Source organism: Pseudorasbora parva, chromosome 9, assembly GCF_024679245.1.
Source record: "Pseudorasbora parva isolate DD20220531a chromosome 9, ASM2467924v1, whole genome shotgun sequence".
NCBI lineage: Eukaryota > Metazoa > Chordata > Actinopteri > Cypriniformes > Gobionidae > Pseudorasbora > Pseudorasbora parva.
The window spans coordinates 30,719,575-30,743,332 of NC_090180.1; the positions used below are offsets into that span (position 1 = coordinate 30,719,575).

Consider the following 23,758-nt stretch of genomic DNA (forward strand, 5'->3'; position numbering starts at 1 on the left):
GCAGAAGCCAGTTAAAGTAGCTTGGTAATGCTGACAAAATAACAGCGTTTATTCCAAATATCTCCCCGTAAAATGTCAGGTACTCTTCATCTCTGGAAACAAAGAACACAAAAAAGAACACTGAGTTTGCCGTTAAGTCAAAACATAATATTGTAAAGCTGTTAATGTTGCTAAACATAAACCAACCTACTAATAGTTACTCCGTGGTTACATATTTTGTGTGGCACTGCATGTGCTTAACAGCACGTCTCCTCTGGATGAGTAAGTACTGAGGTCCTCTGCTCTATAAAGAGAACCAGGTCTGCAAACACACATACACAAACATGTAAGAGCTGACACATTTGTACTGGTATTGTACCCAGAGATAATGTAAATATATGTTAATGAGGAAATCTAGGCAGGTGGGGAGACTTTCCAGTGCATAAATAATAGGTTTTTAATAAATGTTAGAAATAGTGACCTCCTAAGATAAAGGTTGGAGATGCAGCCCTTAAAGTTGTCCTTGCCCAGGAATAGACTAGGGGAATACTGTACAGATGAAGAGTCTCTCTCTCTCTTTCCAACATCTTCTTCATCAATACGTAGTTCGATTCTGAAACAAAGGTGAACATTAATATATACAAAAAAGAAGGTGTATTTACAATTTAAGAGACTCTTGTTTACCGGTATTTACCACTAGACCGGAATCATTTATATGGTTATCATCACACTTCTCATAGACAGGGGTGTCAGAATATAATTTATGTTAAGTAAACCCTCCCTTATAATATGTTACGTTCCAATAGCTAGAATTCCATACCAATTTTGGGATATCAAAAAAATGTATGGTATCAACAATGTATCTTACCGTTCACCCTGTCCGACAACAGTGAGATAATGCCATTCACCATCCTGGTACTGATCAGTAGATTTCCACATGTTGCCTTGGAATTTCAGGACCACATATCCTTTCTCCATGGAAAGTTCAATGTTATTATTCTACCACAGAAAATAACAGAGCCAATGTTACATACACAGTGTTCCGTATGATATTTTACTACAATTTGTAAATAGCTAATAAAATGTGTCACTGAGCATGTGAACTTGGTACAAAAGATCAGATTTCCTTGCTTCCACTGAAGCACAATACGATACTCAACCCACTCCAAAGTGGGATTTGAACTGAGGCTCTAGCATGGGAGGCGTGCTATAGCTAACAAGGACACTAAAGATCATAGCCTCTAGCATCAGTAGCCTCTTGAGATTAAAGGAGTGATGTTTACATGCATAGCTCTTACTTGTGTAACTTAGTCACCCCCTAAACCTCACTCCCATCCCAGTAATGGGACAAAATGTGACCTATCCAACTTTACCTGCTCCGAGCACAATTTGAACTAGGGTCTCTGGCGTAGGAGGCAGGCATGCTAATGTAACGGAGGCCAGCTAATAGTTGCTGTGCGAGTAAACCTCACTCCTCTGATCTCAAGAGATGCTCTAGCGACTGATGCTAGAGGTTGCAGCCTTTAGCCTCCTTGTTAGAGCGTCTGACTCTCATTTCGGCAGTCCTAGGTTCGAGTCCCGCTTGGATTGGGTGGTTGGAACAGGAGGGGTTACACTAACAAGGATAAACCAAAGGTTTCCAACCACCTTCCTAGTTGGCCTGTAAACCTGTAATGGATGTGCAGTGTTGTCAGTGGGTCGAGGAACGTGGTTGGGAACCCCTGCCCTAAACCTCACTCCCAACCTGGGTCACGGCACCAAATGTAAGCATTCCTACTCAAAGCTCTCCAAGCAGGATTCACAGGCTCCCATCAGCGCTTTTTTGGTTTTGCGCTCATGCTATTGCCCTGTTTAGTTAATCTGGCCCATAGTGTATGTAGTTGTGGAAGGGATGCTTACATTTTTGCTGGTTTGCAGCAGGATTCCTTCTGATTTTGTACTCTTGAAGCCCAGTGAAAGGTTCACATCGTCTAAGCTGAAGTCTACATTGAGTTTCTCCAATGCACTGCCTAGACTGAATTCAGCATTCCTGATCATCTGGAAAAGAGCATGATGTTTAAGATATTATACCTTTCTGGGTTTAATTTGCCCATTTGGGTAATGTTGACGCAATTTAACTAGCATATTTCAACAATATAAATAGCATAAGATTAACTTGAATACCAAGAAGTCAGCAGGGCATCCTTTGCCAATCCCCACTTTCTCTTGAATCTCTAGTGTTTTACGATCAGCAGTGCCAAATTTCATACACCCTTTTAGCGAAGGGGTAGTTATATTGTATCTAGGTTAAAATAATTCATAATTAGTAAACAATCATATAATGGATCAGAAAAGGTCTGAATAACTTGTTAAGAGTGAAACATGAACACACGGACCTCTCACGCAAAGCGTTGGGTATACCACCGATGTAGAAGTGCTGGAACTTTTGTGGAATGATGTCCGTCGTTTTGACCTCAATGTTCCCAATTCGGACCCTAAACTCATTCCCTGCAATAATGTAGACTTTCACATCTGTTTCCTGAAATAGTGATAATCCAGAAGAAAAAGTGCAAGTTAATTTTCACTGCCTCTACTATGTATAGTATCTTCGAGAAAAAGTCAGCATATATCTTCCTTACTGGAGAAATACTTGGTATATTATCACTGAAGACTGGATTCAAAATATTATTTTTCTCTTGGCCGCGTAGAACAATTAATCCTTTCTCAAGAGAGACACTGTAGTAGAAGTCCTGGTAGAGTATGAAGAAAAACAATAATAAAAGATCTCAAAACTGTATAAAAGACACAATAGAAACAAGGTTCAATAGGTATGAACAAATTCTTACATTATTCTCATCTCCAAAATAGAATAAAACAGCATCCTTTGCTCGGGTATCCACTTTCTGCTCGATCAATAGTTTGGAGGGGAATTTTTCAAGCAGGACTTTGGCATAACCAGTGCCTTCTAAATATTCTGACTTTGAGATGAGTGTTTGTCTGAGCAAACAGAGAGAGAAAGTATGTATTAATGTACATGCAAATGTAGTGATGTGATTAACATGATTAAAATGTTATTGTTAATATATATATATATATTATTACTTATTAATATATAAACATCACACTATTTACACGTTGAGAGCTTACCTCTTGCAGGGGGTTTCTAGGTTAATATTAACTGCATTCTTAAAATTGTACAGACTGATAAATTTGTCATTGAATGTGGAAAACTCAATGCAGCCCTTGTATTTGCCATAGTTGAGTGAGGCCGGTGGCTAAAAGAGGCAAAGACAAATGGTCTTAATTAATATGTATAAAAAATGATCCAAGAACTAACCCTCATCCTTCCCTCAGGTCATTTAGACCCCAAAACTTTTTTTAAAACATTTTTAAAAATTGAGAGTTCATCGGAGTGGTCCAAGACCCTAGAACTTTTGTTGTACTTGAACCACGAATGCACATTTTGAGGACTTTTGTGGTTAAAATTTAAAAAAAGTAACAAATCCTTCCCTTGCGGGTCAGTTTGACCACCATAGGAATAAACGGAATGCAAGTAATGCTTCAGTACACATAGAAAAACCTAAAAACGCTCAAAATTCGGACTAAAAATGCTAAAACTTCACCAAAAAATTATTTGATATTGTCTACATGTGTGTCTAAATGCATACTGAAGAGAAATGACTTTATGACCCAGCAGAACAGCTCATTTGCTCCATATAGAGTTAAAAGGCCATCTAGTGACAAGGGTCATGAAATATCATGTTTTTTAATATTTTATTCCACAAGAGGTCGGCAAATATTTACCAAATGTAAGATAAAATATAGTAATTTAAAGGTAAATAAAACACAAAATCTCAAAATAGTAGAAAAATAATAGAAAGAAATGATCAAAATTAAGTTAAATAAGCTTTTTTGCTTCAGGATACTTTGACCCACGTGGGAAGGATTTGTTACAAAATGTGAGGGAGGGATGAGTTAAAGAGCTCATCACACAAAATCCAGTGACACTATGAGGAAAAAAAGGCATATTTACTGTGAAGTCATCCGGATAACCTCCTACATAGAAGACCACATCAGCTGGACTGAGATCCAGCAGGTTGCGTGTCAGATCTCCCAGGTTTTCTCTAGTCAGCGAAGGCTTTGGATTGATGGATGTGAACTGCTGTGTGTGAACGACTTCCGCATCTTGATACATTCTAGGTTGGAAACAAATAAAAAACATAAAACATAGTAGCAAACCTTTACAATAAGTACTTTAGTAAACATGAACTGGAGAAATGGTTCTAAAACAATTATTACCCTTAGTTGATGTTAATTTCAACATGTAGGCTCCTAATACATTATTAAAATGTAAAATGTACCTGTTAATATTATTCATTTAACCATGAACTAACAATGAACAGCTTTATTTTATCAACTTACATTAACTAAGGTGAATAAATACTCTCATAATAAGGTGAATAAATTCTCATTGTTAGTTAATGTTATTTTACTAATTTTAACTAATGGACGTCATTAATTTAACAAGTGTTACCAATATAATGCAAGTACAGGTGAGTTCGAATGAAATTTTTAGTTTTAACTTGTTTAAAAATATGGCTGAAACAAACAAAGCCTCAATTAAAGGACAAATTAACACTTGATTCTTTTAAACAGACTCAAAACGAGAACATAATGGCAACTATTTGTGACTCAACATTTCACACAAACTCATCTGTTTGCATATAAATGAATGATCGTTCAAAATTCAGCATAATGTTTGGACCTTATGCATTCAGCACATTGTCATAATTGTATTGTAAGTTGTGTGGAAATGCATAAGTAAAACCTTATTGACACTTTAGGAGATAATAGATACATTAAAGGGTCTTTTGCACTGGATAGCTATTGGAGCTAGCCCCCAAGGGCAATTTTCTTGGTTTCTTGGTACTCTGAAGTGACGTAAGCCGGCAGACAGCCACGTCATTTAAGCATACGTTTTAGTTAGTGAAAATGTATAAAACATCATATTACAATACATTATCAGAGTTCTTGCACTTTCACCTACAAACACAAGCTCATATGCATGGTTTATCTTGCCATCTAGTGTACAGATATAGGCTACTTAACATAAATCTTGCTTTACATTATGAAAACTGGTAAAGCAAGAAACGTCTCAATGAAAACAAAATCCCTAATAATATCAATAATCAATAATATCAAGTTTTTCTATTAAGAACAACAGCAAAAAAAGATGTTGTATTGCCATACAGAGGTTACTTAAGTGCATTTATTCAGCAAACATAATCGCGAATAATAGTCGAGTTTTATGTTCGGATTTATTACAGCTTTAGATATAACATGTGGCCTTAAATAAATAAATAATATATATATATATATATATATATATATATATATATATATATATATATATATATATTATTATTATTATTATTATTTGATGCTGCATGTTGCTATACCTGTAAAGGTCAATTTTGTCAAAGAATGACAGATCAGATGAGGATTCAGTGATGTTGGTTGTCTCGACATCATACTCCTGTCCATTGAGCTTATAAATGACATGCAGGATATTATTTCGAAGAGCCATGCCGATGAAGTCTCCAGATGCCTGTGAGAACATTCAATGAATGCATTTATGAGTAAAAAATGTTTTAAATGAGCCTACCCAATGTACTTTGTATCCTCACACAATTAATAACGCAGGAAATCACACTCACATCTTTTTTTCCAAGGTATAGCACAAACAGATTCTCTTCGTCCTTCTTGGTCTGACGACGACGTCTGGTGCCGTCCCCTCGGATGGGAGGTTTCTCTGGTCTCTGAAGGGACAGGGTGAGAGAGGTGTACGCCCGCAGGTCATCCAAGTCTTGCGGGGAACGCATCTCCACATATCCATTGCCAGTGAATTTCATTGGCACTACAATCTGCAACAGATGTGAAACATGATGAGGACCATGCAACATTATGCAAAAAGTTTATTTTGGGGGGAGTTGTGGGTCATGAAATCTAAATAGGTCTTACAAACTTTAGCCTCATCATTTGTGTCAAATTATATGTCATCTACAGACAGGAAGACCAATATGTGAAAAATCCTTTATCTTACTGAACAACACTCCATGAGCTAGATGACATGTAGTTGTAATGTTACTTATAGTTATGAAAGTAGACCATCAAAAAACATTTATTTATTTTCTACTTGATTACTTACAGTTGAATTTCGGACTAATTTCTGCCTCACTGTAATTGTAGCAATTACACTTTCAATGCGTGTATGATATAAAAATAAACTTACCTTGTTAGCAGCCTCGCGCGCTTGCTCAATCAGTTCCTTTATCTTATTAATATTTTCAGACACATTGTTCCCAGAGCCAATCTGAAAATTCAACTCATCTATTTTATCCAGCAGGGACGGGACAGAGCTGCTTAGATTTTTGACTGTCAGATGGAAAGTGAAGAGAAAAAGAGAGATTATACAAAACTGGAAGCTGTTGAAACAGCATCTATATACCTAGGGATGCAACAATGTATCGGCCAGTAATCGGGATCGGCTGATGAAACCAATTATTTTTCACTATCGGCCAAAATCATTTAAAAACAGGCGATGGTCTGGGAGGATTATTTACTGTCAATCAAAAAGAGGCGGAAACTGACTGTAAGATTTTGGGCTCTGTTGTTAATTTTAACCTCTAATTTTATAGTAATGAACCAAATGAGAGGGTTCCCTACACTCTAAAAAATAATTCAGTGGCTTAGTAAATATCACAATAATAATTAACTTTATAAAGTTAATAAATTCTCTCAATATCATTTACTTGATGGTTTTAGTTAAACATACCAAAATAATTGACTAAAAATCCAACAGTTAACTTTGTCTAAAATTTATAGTTATATTTAAGTTTTTTTCACCAAAATAATTTAGTATTCAAATAACCAATTATTTATTTTAAATATACTTAATACATTTGTGAAATTTATTTCAAAATATTTGAGAATGGAGAATTAAACCAATCTGTTTCAAGAACCACAAATATTACTTAATTAAAATCAAGATTATTAATATTTAACACACACTGAAGAAATTGAGTAAGTTTACTCAATTAAAACAATGCACCCCTCCCCCACCCTCTGACGCGACGACAGCTGGCCGGTTGAGTGAGGGCGGATATTTGAATTCTCCTCAGTCACCAGAGCAGTTTCTTCTTCTCAGCCAGTGGCGCCACCAGGGGGTGGCCAGGGGTGGCCACGGCCACCCCTGGCCACCCCACTGGCCACCCCGCTGGCCATGGCGTAGGTTTAGCGGGGGACGCAAGGTACTAGTCCTATCAATATTTAGAATAAGCAAAATGACGCGTCCCGTATCAAACCAATACGGACGCGATGCACAAGATTGCGTTTTAGCGGCGCTTTGCTGCCATAGCGACGGAGTCTCGAGAACATGCGCTGGAAACTTGCGCGTTTTTTTAAAAACATGTCGAGCTCGCGTCCACAGTTTGAACGCAAGAGGATTTCCAGATATAGGGTTGAATAGAAAAAAAGGTATCATGAGTGGGTCTGTCCAGTAACTTAAGATGAACCTAAGACAAACTGCAGCCTTTGCAGAGAAGCATTTCAGTGTCTCAGACTGTCTGACTGAAAGCATGCGATGACAGACACGTCCGTGAACTAAAGGTAGGCCTATTATTTTTTTTAATGGATAATATAATATAATATTCCATACTTTATCAGAGCTTGGCAGACTTATTTTTTCTAGACATTAGAACAGTTAATTTAATAGATTATAGCCTATTAATGTTATCAATTTATCATTTAGCAGTTTGATATTTAAAAAAATATTTAGATTAAAATGAGACAAATAATTACATAATAATATAGTCATAATAGTAAATTAATAAAGAGGATTAAACATTTTTGAATTTCAGAATTGTCAGTAAAGTGGTTACTGGTTCAGAATGACTGCTTAAAGAGACAGTGCACCCAAAAATGAAAAATCATAATTTCCTCACCCTCAAGTTGTTCCAAACCTGTATGCATTTCTTTATGTAGAATACATATGAAGACACATTCCTACCATTCCTTCCAATATTTTTTTTTTTGTCTATAATGGAAGTCAATGGGGCAAAAACAGCCACGAACAGTAAATGAGGGAGAAAAAAATCTGATGCTGCACAAAAACTAACAATGCATCAAAGCTAGAGTTGTTAGAAATCTTTGACATGCCCAAGACTTTTATATGTATTTTATATTTAAAATAAGTCATTTTGTGTGTATGTTTTTTTTTTTTTTTTTTCAAATCCGTTTTGAAAATCATTTATGAACTTGGAAAATAAAGAGTATTATTTTGGTACTGGGTAATTTGAAGCGAAGAGCCTCATAAACTAATAGACTTATTAATAAACTTTGCGCGCTCAGACAGCAACAGGTCAGCTCATGCCCGTCAGTCAACAACTTCAAAAGAAGTTAACGTTAGAAGACGAAGACTACTGGTAAGTAAATAAGTTAAAAAAATATTTTTTAGTAAAAGACGACGCGGAATTATGTGTCGTGACGTGCTACAGGCCGGTTTACTACACCAGTAGAATACAATTCTGAAATTATGGTTTCTAGTTTTGGTGTGCCACCCCAAGATTTTAAGTGAACCCATCTGGCCACCCCTATGAAAAATTTCTGGAGGCGCCACTGTTCTCAGCGTCGCAGAATTGCGGCATTTCCTCTGAAATTCAGGTTTGTGTGTGTTTTTTTAATCTATATAATCATTACTGTGATTAAAGGCATTTTATTTAATTCAAAACAACATACAGGGACATAAAATGAACATACAGGGACAGTGTGAGTCACCTTAAGTTAACGTCTGGCGTTGGTCTTTGAAACGCCTGCTGTGTTGCTCAAAACACACAACTTTATTTCCTAAAGATAATGAATATAATGAATTTGGATGATAAAATCTTATTAAAACTGGGAACTGTTTGTTTATTGTCAGGTTATGGAGTCTGGCGCCTTGCAGCATCTTTCATCTACGAATGAAACGCAGGACAGCGGTCTCGAGTTCAAAGTCCACCCGCAGACCGCTAACGTTAGTCCATCTCAGGCTTGAGAAACAGCGCTGATACGGTGGAAATGGGATAACAGACCGGTTGATTACACTTGAATTACTTTTAAATGTTTAATTTTTACTTCTAAAATGTTTGTTACATGAGTTTAAATGTTGTAAAATAACTGTTATTCTTTACATGTCAAAACAGTAATATATGCTGTAACGTTATTGCTGTACTCATCGACAATAAAGGCCATGTCATGTATAAGTGTGTTTGTGTGGACTGTGGAGTATTTTACAAAGGTTTAGAGGAAATTAAAGTTATACTATACACGTTAGTAATACTCATAAATAAAAACAGTTCATATTAGTCATAAATATTGGTTTTTAAATGCTTTTTACCCAATTTTTTCTACTCAATTGAATTTGTTAATGTAACAAATGCAGTTACTCAGATCTACTTAATTTTTTTACTTACATTTACTCAGTTCATATGGTGTCTATAACTGATTTCACTGCTTTAAAATTTACTCAATTTTTTTAGTGTAAAAATGTTTCACCAAAAAAATTAAGTAAATCATAGTATTAGTTTTTAGAGTGTATTGGGTTTTGAGCATTTATTTGGAGAGATTTTTTTGTTCCTTAATAAACAAAACTTCTAACTATCGGTATCGGCAGATACCATTCTGAATAATCGGCTATTGTATGCAGCATTTTTTTTTATATGGGTGCATCCTAACCTACAGTCCATTAAAGGTGAAGCACTTACCAGTCATCTCCACATTATTGAGAACATTGTCAATATTTGAGACAGTTGGACTAATAGAGATTTTGCTGATTTCTGCTTTGATGTCATTGAGCTGGTCCATTGTTTCACTTGTGCTGCGATTGGCTGCTGCTGCCGCTTTCTTAGCTGCGTCGATAATTTTACCAATGTCATCTGTGATCAAACAGAATGAAAACATATTTTCAAGCATATTCATAACCTTGTTGAAAAAGTTTTAAATAGTCACATTTTAAAAGCTAAGCTGTGTCCATTGATCAGACTAATCTGATTTTGTGTAGTTGTCCGTTTTTTCCCCCAGCAAAGAAGACTATATAAGATACAATGCATGAAAACCAAACATGCCAGCACCTGTCCTTTCACAAAGCCTTTGTGAACAAACTTCTCAATGAATGCATTATATCAGACTGTCTTGTGTATGGAATGGGCTTAATAGTTCCAAACAATACTCTTTTCTTACCTCTCTGAATTTCCCTCAAACCATCCTGAACAGAGAGCAGATCCTTTTCTAGTGCTTTCTTTTTCTGCTCAGCGTCTTGCAAACGATCCTTCTGATAATTGAGGTCTTTGGTTGCTCCTGATAAAGACGTAATAACGTTTTTTAAGTAACCGATTCAATATGTAGAGATAAGTTTTTATTTTAAATTCACACATATGTTACCTTTAAGATCTTTAGCTGCATTTTTGGCATCTTTTAACAGGTCATTGCCATTGTTTTTCAGAGTTTTTGCCCTGTTGATTAAGTCACCTTGACTGACATCCTGAAAAGAAAAATTAATAAGTCCCACTTAAAATTTTATGACTGACAAAATATTGGGGGAAATCAGTTCTCCAACAGTTCTCAGAGTAAACACAGATGTAATTTATATAACTAAGGAGGAAATGTCATTTTACAACCCTATATCTTTTGTTTTAGCATTTTAACTTGGGGTAAATTTACACAACAACAATGTACTACAATCAGAAAAGATGTTCCTTCGTGTGTGTTTTGCATATAGATGACTGCATTGTCAAAACGATCACTGCTCACACATATTCGCAAAAACAACTAAAAATACTGTATTCTGCTATCCAGCCAGTAGATGGCGATGTCACTTTGTAAAGAAACGCTACGCGCTTACAGACTGAACACGTAATACGCATTTTCGTCACCATTTTCACAAATTCACATTTTTATAGTTTACACAGAGACCATAATGATATAGCTTTCAAAAACTTGCACTTTCCAAAAGTTTGCGTTTTCAGTTTTCCCCAAAACGTGCAGATGAATGGCCAAAACGTATTAAAAGTGTTATTCAGTGTTGTGTAAACGGCCCCTTAATCTTCTGTTTCTGAAATGTTTGGCTTGAAAAGTGTGCTACATTTCTTTAAAATAAATGCCACTTGCTTTAATGTTTTATGTAATTCATTGACATTTGTAAGTTTTCAAATGTGATATAAGTGTTCAAAATACTTTTTGGGGCAATTTATGTATCCTAACTTTGACATTTATACTCATTTGAAAAAGTCTCCTACATTAAGCGCTTTGTCTGCCGCCTCTTTGGCCTTCTTAGCAGCCTCCTCTGCAGCATTGACAGCGTCTGTGATGTTTTTGTATGCCTCTATCCCAGAGAGAGTGGTCTGCACACCAGAGCGCCCACTCACATTCTGTACAGCACTGTCCGAGAGAAAAGATACATTTTAATCATATCTACATATTCTCTTTCTTCTGAGGAAAAAACATTTTGTGGAAGATATACATATACATGTATGAAGAATACATGGAACTGCCCTTAAACAATTTTTTTAATGAGTAGGTGAATAGGGGTGTGAAAGTTTGGCATGATTTATCTGTGACATGGGAAGATTTGTGGTAACATAAGAGGCTCTGATAATCATGATCTTAGTTGTCAGTAAACTGATAAAATCTTTTACTCTTGCAGCTCTTTGGCCAGTTTGAACAAGTTCTGTGCATGTTCTTCTGCCTGTTTCACAATCTTCTCTTTGGCTGCCGCTTGTGAGATGACTTGGACTTTATCTTTGAGTTCAGTCTTTGCACCGTTAAGTTGCCCGGCAAGCTGTTCATACTCCTGTGGGAACATAAAAGAATTTGTCACCAGTGAAATCACTAAAACTGTAACTGATATATATATATATATATATATATATATATATATATATATATATATATATATATATATATATATATATATTATATATATTATATATATATAAATATAATTATATATATAAAACTCTAACTGATCTGCAACTGGTACCACTTAGTCAGTTAGAAAAAGCAAATTAAAGAATAAATTATCAAATATTATTAAACATAAAAATCCTTGACAAACATATGTTTCACAACCAAACCCACAAGATCTGACATAAGTAAACAACGCAGGACCATGCGTTAGACCGAAGTTCTTGCGCAAGATAATAACGAAATAGGTAATGATTTTGAGTTCCCTTTCGCGTCTTCTTGCGCTTGAATATTTAAATTGGTAAGGCTTGAACTTTCGTGATGATGCAACACTTGTCCTTAAATGATAAACTGCGGAAAGTTTGCAATCCAAATTGTCAGTGCTCTGATTTGCAGCGAAAAGGAGAAAAAGAAAAATAAGATTATGGCGGAGGAAATGGTTGGGAAGACACAGGGAGCAAGAACTCTGTTGTACAAAAAAAGTTTTGAGGTGAATAAATAATTTTACAATGTGGCTCTCATTGGCTGTAAGTCATCGTCAATGTAATTTTCAGCCATAACACATTTCACAAAGCAGGAGTTTGAATCGCTGACAATTCCAGATATTTAGCATGCCAAATATCTCACGGGCGTCACCGACTCATCTGCGATTCTCTCAGATTGCGTTTTTGATCATTCACACTGCGTGATTGTCACTCACGATTTGCCAATGATTTATAGCATTTGTCTGTGATTTTGCAAAACCTGTTGGAGAGTCAAAATCGAGGCTAAAATCAGGCAGTGTGAACTCGACATAGAGACATTGAATAAATAAATCAAATGCAAAATAACACTAAATAGTCCTCATTGTAAAAATTAAACAGTCCTTAATAAAGTTTCAAAAGTTATTCAGTTGAACAGAAATATTAGGCTGCTGTCACTTTAAGAGTAAAAGCATGGATCCAATATACTGATACTGATACACTTGCACTGTCTTTCTCGACTTTTTACATTCACTCAAGTCATAACCGAGTGTGTTTACTAAGATACTCTGCAAGACAGGCATTTTTTTGACAATTTTTTGTGAATATGTCCGAAAGAAGGCGTGAAACAAGAGTTCATTTCAATATTCGTGTATTGTCTGAGGCGTGGCTTTCTGGGCTCACATTTTGGATGTGCACTCACACTAAAATTATGCGAGTAATGAACTGAGTTCCCTTTCGAGTCTTCTTGCACTTGAATATTTAAACTGGTAAGGCTTGAGCTTTCGTGACGTTGCAGCGCTTTCCCTTAAAATTTTACCAGCCAACTGGCAATTGTTATCATTTAATGTACTTGCCAACATCGATATTACTTGCATTTGGCACTTGGTGAGTGTTCATTTTAGACCCTGTATATATAGTTGTCCAAAAAAAAGTCTTTATATTTTGTATTCAAATTATTGTTTCTTTTTTATTTAGATTTGAAACTGGAAAATTGGGTTTCACAGCATTCACCAAAACCCGAAGGTGATTGTAAATGAAATTCCAAACCTTCTGTAAGTTTCTTATGCTTAGCACATTTTTCTGAAAGTTTACCGTTTTGCTGTCATTGAACATGTTCAGCAGGTCCTCAGTTTCTTTCAGCTGGTCCACTGCAAGAGCAATCTGATCCCCGACAAGGTCTCTCTCACGCTCCAAATCATTCACTCGTTTCTTTAAGAAAAATAAAAAACCCTTAATGCACATTCCCTCACGATAAAGCATGTTTTGAGGATTTTGAAGTTCTTGATGCTTACCATAATGTCTCTAAGGCCTTCACTGTTAATGTCATTCTGATTGCTGGCTGTCTTCACCATATTAGCAGCCTGTTTGAGCAAGTCCTCCAGTTCTTTCAGCTTGGCATCATAGTTACTCAGCAGGCTATCAACACGCTTGGATGCCACTTCATTCTCATCGCACTGCTTTATGATGTTTTTAACATTCTCTAAAACTGCAATGAAAACATAAAAGTGATATCACCACACATTAATACTGCCACTGCCAGTGATTTTTACATAAGCAGACATTCACAGACTAAATCAATAGTTTGATCTTTAGTATATTTACATTTGTTTGCTTCAGCTTGCTCTTTCTTGGCTGCATCTTTCTGTGTGGTAAAGCTTCGCCTTTCCATGTCCCTGACCATGTTCTCGGACTGTTCCAGAAGTTTTGCTAAATCCGCTGAGGGCAGAGTTGCTCCGCTGCTGTTGGAGTCCATGAGCTGTTTCAGAAGCTCTGAACAAAACATTATATTTCAAATACATCACATATCCCATTACTTAATCATTATTGTGCACTTAAATTCTAAAATCCAAATTCTAAACTTTCTTCAAAAAAAATGTAGAATTTGAAGCTAAAAAAAGACAACTGCCCATGTTCCATTGGTGTTTAAATAAGGCAGTGGCTAAGTGAAAATTTGCATATTTTCTAATCGATAGATTCTATTTAAAATAATTGACAATAGTGATATATTCTATTTACACCATGCAGTAGCAGTTCTTTGCAATATGTGTGAATAGTAATTAGATGCTATTTATACTTTATTTGGGCAGATACATACTATTTGCCCCTCAGTATTGTTGTACATTAACATGATGCAATAATTACATTATTGAGTGTAAATTATTATATTTCTTAAAATTATTAAAAGGGTGAAAACATTCTTTCAAAGACTTGATTGTGTTTGTGGGGTGCACTGTAACGTGTTCATGCTTCGTTAAAAAAAAGGCATTATTTTTCATACATTTTACCTTATTCTACACTGCTCTGTCTCTCCTTGTAAAAACAGTCTGATGGTTTCCTAGTTCTATGAAGTCAGTCCCTGTAATAAAATCATCCGGCCCTGATTGGTTGGCTGACCCAGTGTGCTGTGATTGGCTAACCGCCTAGTGCACTCCAGCCTACTCTTCTCCACAGCAATAAAAATATGGCCTCCCCTTATTTAATATTCTCAACGGAGGGGTTTATGTAAATATTGTAGCTGCTGATGTCAGCGAGTCTGGAGGAAAAGGCTGTAGTTCCCTACCGGCCATTTGCTGTAGTCCTTAGAAAGTGATTTCTTTAAAAGCAAATATCTCCCTTTGCTTTAAACTTTGAGCGTTGTAACGTTGCAGATGTTGTTTATGCTCAAACAGCAACATTACACACTAACTAAAGTTAGAAAAGTGGAATCATGTTTTACCACCCCTATAAACGGATGCTGCCTTAATAGGACAGTAAAATCCCTCCCTACACCTGCCCCTAACCCTACCCAATAAATACTTGTATTTTTATAAAATATTTTGGCACCTTATTTCAACTTTTAGAACATTTACTTAATTTTTATTGAAAGCAAATGCCTTTCCGGTGTTATATGTGATGGGACAAGGGAGAAGAGTGAGCTTGGCAAAGGCGGATTCAAACCCGGGTCAATCATGACAAAAACCCAATTCCTTGAGCCTTGTTTTACTGACTACGCCACTGAAGACGTTGAAACATGTGCATCCTTTTTTAATATTGTATCGGCCAACTAGGCATTGTTGGGTGGAGCTAGTGTAAATAGCACTTGCAAAAAAGGCACATTTGCACTTGGTGTAAATAGATACTCTGTTAAGGGGCAAACTGTGGCCCCAAGCTGTGGCTACAAACATTCATAGGGTCAGTGTATTCTGGCATTGTTTAAAGGATCTGTCAGGGCAGGCCTGCTACACAAGAGGATTCATTGATTCAGCTTCCTCAGCAGAAAAAAAAAAAACAGCACACCTGTGGCGATTTTTCAACTTACGACACAAAAGGAGTGATAACCCATGTTTGCCAAGTAACCTCATGTAAACTAAACTGCTGTCCTGGTTACCACATAGAATTAAAGGTTCATTCTTTTTAACAACAACAAAAAAAAAACGATTTGTGATTTTACCTCGTATTTTTGTAAGGAGGTTCTGTGCCTCATTGTCCAGATCTTTTGCTCTTTGGTGGCTGTTTTCAGCATTAGCAAGAGCTTTCTGAGAGTCCTCTGATCGCTTCCTTGCCTGGACATACAAAGGCATGGTCAATTTTTTGATTCCCACAGCAGGTGCAAAGACAATAGAAACACCAAAATTGTCAGAACAGCACTTCTAACTTGCTTGCTTATACACATGAAATGTGCATCTGTTTTTATGTAAGAGGAAAATATTTTAACACCTGTTCTTTTAGATTGTCCATGTCATCGCCCAGATTGATAACATCTTGTTCCAGTAGGTTAATTTTAGGCATCTGTTTGTTGACTGTGACGCTAAATGCATTCACAAGATTCTGAAAGGAAAAAAGCATGGATATAAAAGAGATGAATTAGATTTGTGCTTGTAAGCTTGTATTTAGTAATACTTGGGGGTCCCCCTTCGCGTTTGAAGGGGTTGCGGGGTGCCCCCTTGATAGAGATCGTGTTTGGGAGCAGGGTCCCCCTCGGTAGATGTCATGGTCGCGGGGTCACTGCAGTGCGTTGAAAAGGGCACTTTCACTTTCAACTTTCACCCCTTGTGCACGCCACTGATTTAGAGCACCCTAGCGACCCAAACCCAAAGAGAGATATTTTCAAATATTAACATCATATGGTTGGTTTATATCATCCATACTGGCAAGCAGTCTTTTGAATATCATCATCTTTGGCAGCTGCCAATCCGCTCCCAAGCAACCAAAAAGAGTACCCTAGCAACGGTTTAGCAAGACCTATATCTGTGGATCTGAACATTGTAGAGACACGGGGGTCGGCTCTTCTGACTTGCTTGTAAACAGGAGGTCCAGCATGCTACACATGCTAACAGTGAATAGCTACATACTAAGTTATTAGTAAGCTAGGTGTTAAATCATGCTAAGAATGTAAAGAACTCCATACAAACATCATAGTAACTATCTGACAACTACCAACTGCCTAGCAACCTCCCTGAACACCATGGCAACCAAACAGAACTCCTTAGAATCTGCCTAGCAACAACATAGCAACCGCCCAGAAAACCCTAGCAATTACCTAGTAACCACTAAAAACACCATAGCAACCACCAAGAAACACCCTAGCAACTGAGTGCCAAGTTTTGCCACTGCAAGCACCACTCACATTTTCTTCACAAAATGTACATTGTTTATTAATGTTTTTTGAAACATTGGATGTCAGCAATAACTAATGAGTGAAAGCTACGATCTGGGTCGTAATTCTCGCTGCATTATGAAAATATTGAAACTATATATTGTTCTGTTGATGCTTATTGAGTTTGGGAAAGGTTTTAAAACTTTAAACTGCTTGTTTGATTTCAAAATACCCAAAACAACCAAAAATCATAAAATTACGTCGGTAGCATTTTATTTTAGTCTTGCTCCCCATGTACAGATATGTACTTATTAGAGCAATTACAATGTACTAACCCTGAACCTAAACCTGACACATGTAGTTACCTTATATTACAGAGTACTTTCTTTCGTAAGTTTAATGTAAGTACATGTTAAGTGCATGTACTGTAAAATAAAGTGAAAGCAAAATGTCATAAAAATTTGCTTTGCTTTTGCCTTAGTGGTTGACTGTAACTGTTCAGTCATGTCTGAACATTTTGCTGACTCACACAAATTATGTCCCAGACTACATCCAACCACAGGCAATGCTTTTGAATGCAATTGTGCATTATGTTCAGTATAATCATTAAGTTTGATGTGGATTCTGAGGTAAATTATATACTTTGAGACACACTTATTTCAGAAACTTAAAATAAATGTGTGTGCGTGTGTGTGTGTGTGTTAGACTATTAACGTTTACATGATCACACTTGTTCTATGTGCAGTAGCAAACTTTGAGTTACTGTTGTACAATTCTCAAAGTTATATTACAATGTTATATTGCATTTGGCTTTACTGTGGGAAAAACCCTAGATGTTTTATAGACTCACAGGACAGAATACTGAGGAATAAAAAAGGGAGGAAACAGGAAGGTGATGAAGGAATACCGTTGTGGCAGTTATGGCTTCTTCCAGCTTCCTCAGATCTTCTTTTGACGAAGGTCTGAGAGTGTCAAAATCCAGTTGATCTTTGATTCTTCTCAGCTCAACATCAAGCTTTTCCAGATCGCTAAGCAATGTCTGTGCACAGTTGTCACATTCTGGAAAATGACATGCAGCGTTAAACAAGAACATAGGACACAATAACAAAAGAAAATGTTGAAAACAATGAAATCCAGTGATGCCAGCAATATCCTTTACCTTCACACTGTTGATCTGTATTTGTGTCTTGGAGCTCTAGAGAATTCCTGCACACTATAAAAGAATAAGATATGGGGTAGGATTAAGGGATGTAGAATATGGTCATGCAGAATAAGGCATTAATGCTTTATAAGTACTAATAAACAGACAAGATCCAAGTAATATGCATGCTAATAGTGAGAATAGGACCCCAAACTAAAGTGTTACCATACATATAATACACAAAGAAATCCCTACCTCCAGTCTTAGAGTCACACAAGTTTCCAGGACAGTTGCACAGACGACAGCGCCCACCATAGACCAAAGGATCGCCATAATATCCCGGGGCACATCTGAGGAAGCATGTTCAGAAACACTTCACATCTACATCTCCTACATGTATAGCAGCAGACAGATGTCATGAGGTGATCGCTTGTACAGCATGTGTTGTGTTTTGGATGCTGAGCTTTTCAGTAGAAAAACCATGCTGGTTACCCTGGTTTCTAGCAATATCTAATGTAAAGCAGCGTGGAAAAGCTAGTCTTTTCAGCCTTGATGATGTGTAGTCATAGATGACATGAGTGAGTTAAGTAAATACTGCAGAGAGTATGTGAAGCACACTGGGATATTTTGTGGACAGATCAAGTTGAAGCATCCTGCACCACTCACCGCTCACATCGTTCGCCTGTGTGACCCTCTCTGCACACACACTGGAATCTGCCACGTGTTTCAGAGCAGCCCACTGCAAAACTGCAGAAAGATATGCCACATCATGAATGCCTTACATTATTAGGTACAATAAAAAAAAGAGGGCACAATATCTGCTTAAAACTGTCTATATTGGCCATATTATGCCTATCACAAAGTCCTGATTTTGTTTTTGTGCTCTTCTAGAACAGGCTTTCCTGATTGAATGTTGATTATTTTCCCCCATATTCTGCATTGTTACAGCTCATCTCTTTGAAGGGTGTCTCATTCAGTTCTCTAGCTCCCGAACTTGTGAATAAGAATATCGTATACACGAGTTCGGGCACTGGTAGGGACAGTAAAAGATGCTGGCTCACTGCACATTGGGACACTGATGACTCTATTACTGGTGATGTGACGACGTCCTCATTGTACAATATCACTACTGGTATTTCTGAACAACAGTAGAGCTAAAATCTTATTTAATGTTATTTAAAGTACGTTATGATAAATACGTTGCATATTATACACATGCAACATTTCAGCCGTTAATAAATTATAAATGTTAGCTAGATTTTGTTCATTACCTGTCTAACAATGTATGTTTATGCTGAAATATATTAAAATAATGGCTTCTGTTTTTAAAAACATATTGTGTGTCGTCATCTGTCAGTATGTGTAGTGAGTTGGCTCACATAATTTGAGTTTCGTGCATCAGAGGAACTTCTGTTAAGAGGAACATGGTGAGCATCGATGCACCCTGGGTTTTGCGGTGCATTGTGGGACTTTTTAGGGAGCCAACATTTCAGTGCACTGGGAGGATTCTGCAATTGAGGCAGCCCTTAAAATGGCGGACTTCCTGAATAGTACCCTCACTACTGAACTAGGGAGCTGACTGAGATGCAACTCTCAGTCCGTCAGTAATGCTCTGGGCTGCATTTCCCAATAATGTTGTCTCTTAGCGCGCTACGAAGACTCTAAAGGTATAACTTAACTGAAGGTGTACCATTTCTAGGTGTGTTCCCCAAACTATACCGTAGGAGGTTGCTTAAGGTATACCTTCTTAAGTGCGAAGTTAGCAGGTGCTGTTTGTGGCGGCGGTGCTGAATCAATTATTTACTACGAGTGTGCAATGTCGTGGAATGTATACGCCAAAACTCACATTGGCGTGTCTATGCCATGCTGTTTTTCGCGTGCATATGATACGCACTTTATGGCGTATTATACATACGAACCCCCCACCCCACTACCCTAAACCTACCCAAGCGCGTGTCATATACACGCCATAAAGTGCGTATCATATGCACGCAAAAAACAGCGTATCATATGCACGCCAAAATGAGTTTTGGTGTATACATTCCACGACATTGCACACTCGTACTATTTACACACATTTACATGTGATCGGGTTGATTTACTTTATGCAGGGGCTGTTTCACTGCGTTATGCGAAAAAAATTATGTTCTTTATAAAAGACGCAATTCAGAAATAGTTGAACTTTCCTGTTCATCATACAAAATTGCAACTAAATTTGACATAATTCTGAAATGAGTGCACGAACCAGCAATCTCATGCTCAACCCCATCATGAGTAAACCCGCTACACTAACTGCCAGTTTAAAAAAGAGTCATTTATATTATTACAATATATTTTCCATAGTGTCTTGATTTACTACTCAACCAGGGATGATTGCCCATGGAGCAGCTGCATCACATCATTGTGTAAATAACTAATTTCTGTTATTAGATGGCCAGCTCAATAAAAGCGCAACACGCAAAACATATAATCAGCTGCTAGTATGGTGGAGAAAAAAGAAAGAAAGAGGAGAGCTGCCAGCAGCTGGATTTCAGGGCTGAGGGGGTAGCTCCGTCCAGTTTGTCTCGACAAAGTTGGACCAATAAGATCTAAAAAGCTGCTGAATTTGCTGTCGTGGAAGGTGAAATTTATTTTGAATAGCAGCAGCTTCTGACATGGTAGCCAGGGGACTAAAGTTTTTATGTATAAAATAGTCAACATACACTAAATGGCTCCGCGGACGGCGCCGTCTTTGATTTAGCACAACTATTCGCTGTCTCGCTGCATGGTTTGACTAAACTCCCCTCCACAATCATTCCCTTTAAATTGGCTCCTAAGCTTTTCCTGTCAAATGGTTTGCCCGCTGATGTACCTTTGTAAAATATAATTAAAAAGCTAACAACCATTAGTGTAAGGACACTTTTTTATGACAATATTTATCCTTGCATAAAAAGAAAAAAAAAAAACTAAAAAAAAACAAAAAAAACATTTCAACTAGCCTAATTGAACACTGGGTAAATATTACAGCTTCTGAATTATATTCGTATAGACTGACATGTAAAGAAGCTTTTTGCACAGTGGTGGCCACTAGTGGAATGAACTGTCAATAGTTATAATAAGGTATAGCTAAGAGTGGTCCAGACCAACCTTACGAAAGTATGACTTACAGGAGGTATTCTTAACTAAGATCGTTTCGGGAAACACATATTAATGTTTAGGGATACCGACGTGGATAAGGGATGACATAGTGTTAAAAAGGTTTTGGGAAATGTCTAAGCCCTGTTTAGTTTGTGCCTCTGTGAAGCCCCTCCTTCTGAAAAGCACAATGTGCTCTGATTGGTCGTCTGCACCAGTGTGTTGTGACTGGTCCAGCATGTTTGGGAAATGTCCCACCCCTTTCCATAACTGCCAGTTTCATCACACTACTAACCAGGTTCTGCCCTTTCTTCTGCATATTAATTATTTAAATGAGGAATATTGTGATGTGTTCATTCCCAGAAGAACACTTAAGACTACAATGGAGGCGCTTCAGGGAGTTCAGAAACAGTGACACTGATATAGATAATAACTCCCCTTGAGGGACGTTTTCATGTTCAAACAGCAACATTACACACTAAAGAAAGATGGACGTAAAAAGTCATCTTTAATGTAGAACACTTTGTTGAACTTTATTATAAAAATATGATAATCAGAAATATTTGCACATGCCTTTGTTGGATTGGTTAAATTTGTTCAAATTTATTTCTATGATCACTGTTTTGTCAAGCAATAAAGTCATTAAATTGTCAGTACAACTGAATTTTTTTAAGAGAACATAAGTTTACTTTATATGTTAATGTTGATTCCCTAAAATGGTTTAATTTAAATTTTGATGGAAGTTGGAAGGGGTTACATTTGTGATGTTCCCTGTAAAAAAAAAAAAAAAAGTGGCCTAGAAAAATGTACTTAAAATTTCTAAGATGTCAACTTGTCAAATTGAGTTACGAATACTCACAATTTACAAAAAACAACTTATCCACAGAAAGTTGTATTAAGCTTTATCATATCAAAAAGGATGAAGTACTCTACTTGCAAATATTAAGGCTGTTTTTCTAAGTAAAGTCAATTTACATAGCACTTTTTTCATCACACATGTGAGACTTACTTGTTTGCTCCATTGCTGAGAGGACATGGGCACACCCTGCATTTTCTCTGAGCCGCATTCGAATAATAATATCCCTCTCTACAGCTCTCACAGTGCTCACCCGCGGTGTCATCCTGGCAGTTCTGTTCAAAGAGCATTTGTGTTAAATGTAAATGTGCACAGGCAACAAACAATGATAAAAACACCTTACTGAAGGTTTGTGTAGCACTTACAAAGCATCGGCCGGTGTTCTGGTCACACTCGTTCGAGTGGCCGTTGCAGGAGCAGGGAACACAGCGGGGAAACCCACCGCTTCTGTCTAGATAGGAACCAGCAGCACATCTCTGATGAGAGAGAAACACACAAGGAGTGTTTAAAAAATGAATACCGTAAATATGAATAGAAATGATCCCCTTTTAAAGCTTTTAATTAAGGTTAAAATAATACACAAATAAGAAAAAGAAAAAAATAGTTTTATTAATTTTAAACAGTGACCCCAAAAAGATTATGAACTCAAATCAGATGTGTCTCTTTTAACTCTTTAACTTTAACTATTTTACTGATGTGATTCAGCATTATCTTTCATTTTATTAAAGAAGCCATTATTACAATGCTACACAAAAGCAATATATGGTGTTGGTGGAAAGGTCTCACTTATTATCTTTAATGAGGCATGAATCAAGTTTTTGCTTTACATATTTATAAAGCAAAAGCTAAAATCTTTCAAGCATACCCAATGGAATCACTTAATCACATATGTGAATCACTACATGATAAAATATTAACACAAGTGTAATATGAGGGGGGGGGGGATGTTACAAAATAATTACATGAACATTTTCCACTGACTTTTGACAACCACAAACATAATTGTGGTCTTAATTTAGAAGAGTTTCCCTTTCAAACCAAATAATCTCTAATGCAGTGACATTAAGACATCTTTAGTAGTGGCTGAAGTATGCAAATACTTTCTAGGACCAAGACTGAGGACAGCTGCAACATGCAAAAACTTCATATTCATTTACACATAAGCATACATTTTAGGCATAAGCACACATTTACGCACATTTTAGGCATAAGCTATTGACAACATTTGAAATGAAATGACAAAAATGTGAGATAAATAGCTTCACTATATATGGAAGCTTGTTTCTGCCACTGAATAAACATAAAAAAATTTAAATGTGACTTTTTATCTCACAGTTTAGATTTTTTTTCTTGCAATTGCAAGTTATAAAGCTTGTTGCACAATTGTGAAACTGAAAAAAAGTCAGAATTTTGCAAAGACAGAATGTTAGATAACAAGTCAGAATTGTAGGAAAAAAAGAAGAACTGAGAAAAGTCTGAATTGTAAGATATAGTCAGAATTGTGATATAAAGTCAAAATTGCAAGATATAGTCAGAATTGTGAGATTTAACGTCAAAATTGCAAGATATAGTTACAATTGTAAGATACAAAAGTCAGAATTGTGAAAAAAGACAGAATTGTGAGAATACAAATCAGATGTGTGAGATTTAGA

General features: G+C 36.6%; 1 protein-coding gene across 1 annotated transcript; it reads right to left on the reverse strand.

Annotated features, from left to right (window-relative positions):
- Positions 1-22,396, reverse strand: si:ch211-241e1.3 (laminin subunit alpha-3). The gene is made up of 29 exons (XM_067453421.1): positions 22,260-22,396; positions 18,803-18,883; positions 18,392-18,486; positions 18,155-18,208; positions 17,903-18,054; positions 16,116-16,226; positions 15,850-15,961; positions 14,022-14,189; positions 13,712-13,905; positions 13,512-13,628; positions 11,688-11,842; positions 11,289-11,430; positions 10,435-10,534; positions 10,234-10,350; positions 9,759-9,929; positions 6,251-6,393; positions 5,676-5,882; positions 5,418-5,566; positions 3,992-4,154; positions 3,106-3,233; positions 2,805-2,955; positions 2,598-2,708; positions 2,355-2,497; positions 2,143-2,260; positions 1,879-2,016; positions 848-978; positions 461-592; positions 191-301; positions 1-92 (listed from the first exon to the last, which is right to left on the reverse strand). The coding sequence occupies exons 1-28, from the start codon at positions 22,394-22,396 to the stop codon at positions 208-210; spliced, it is 3,714 nt and encodes a 1,237-aa protein (XP_067309522.1). The 3' UTR covers positions 1-92; positions 191-207.
- Between the last annotated feature and the right edge of the window lie 1,362 nt (positions 22,397-23,758).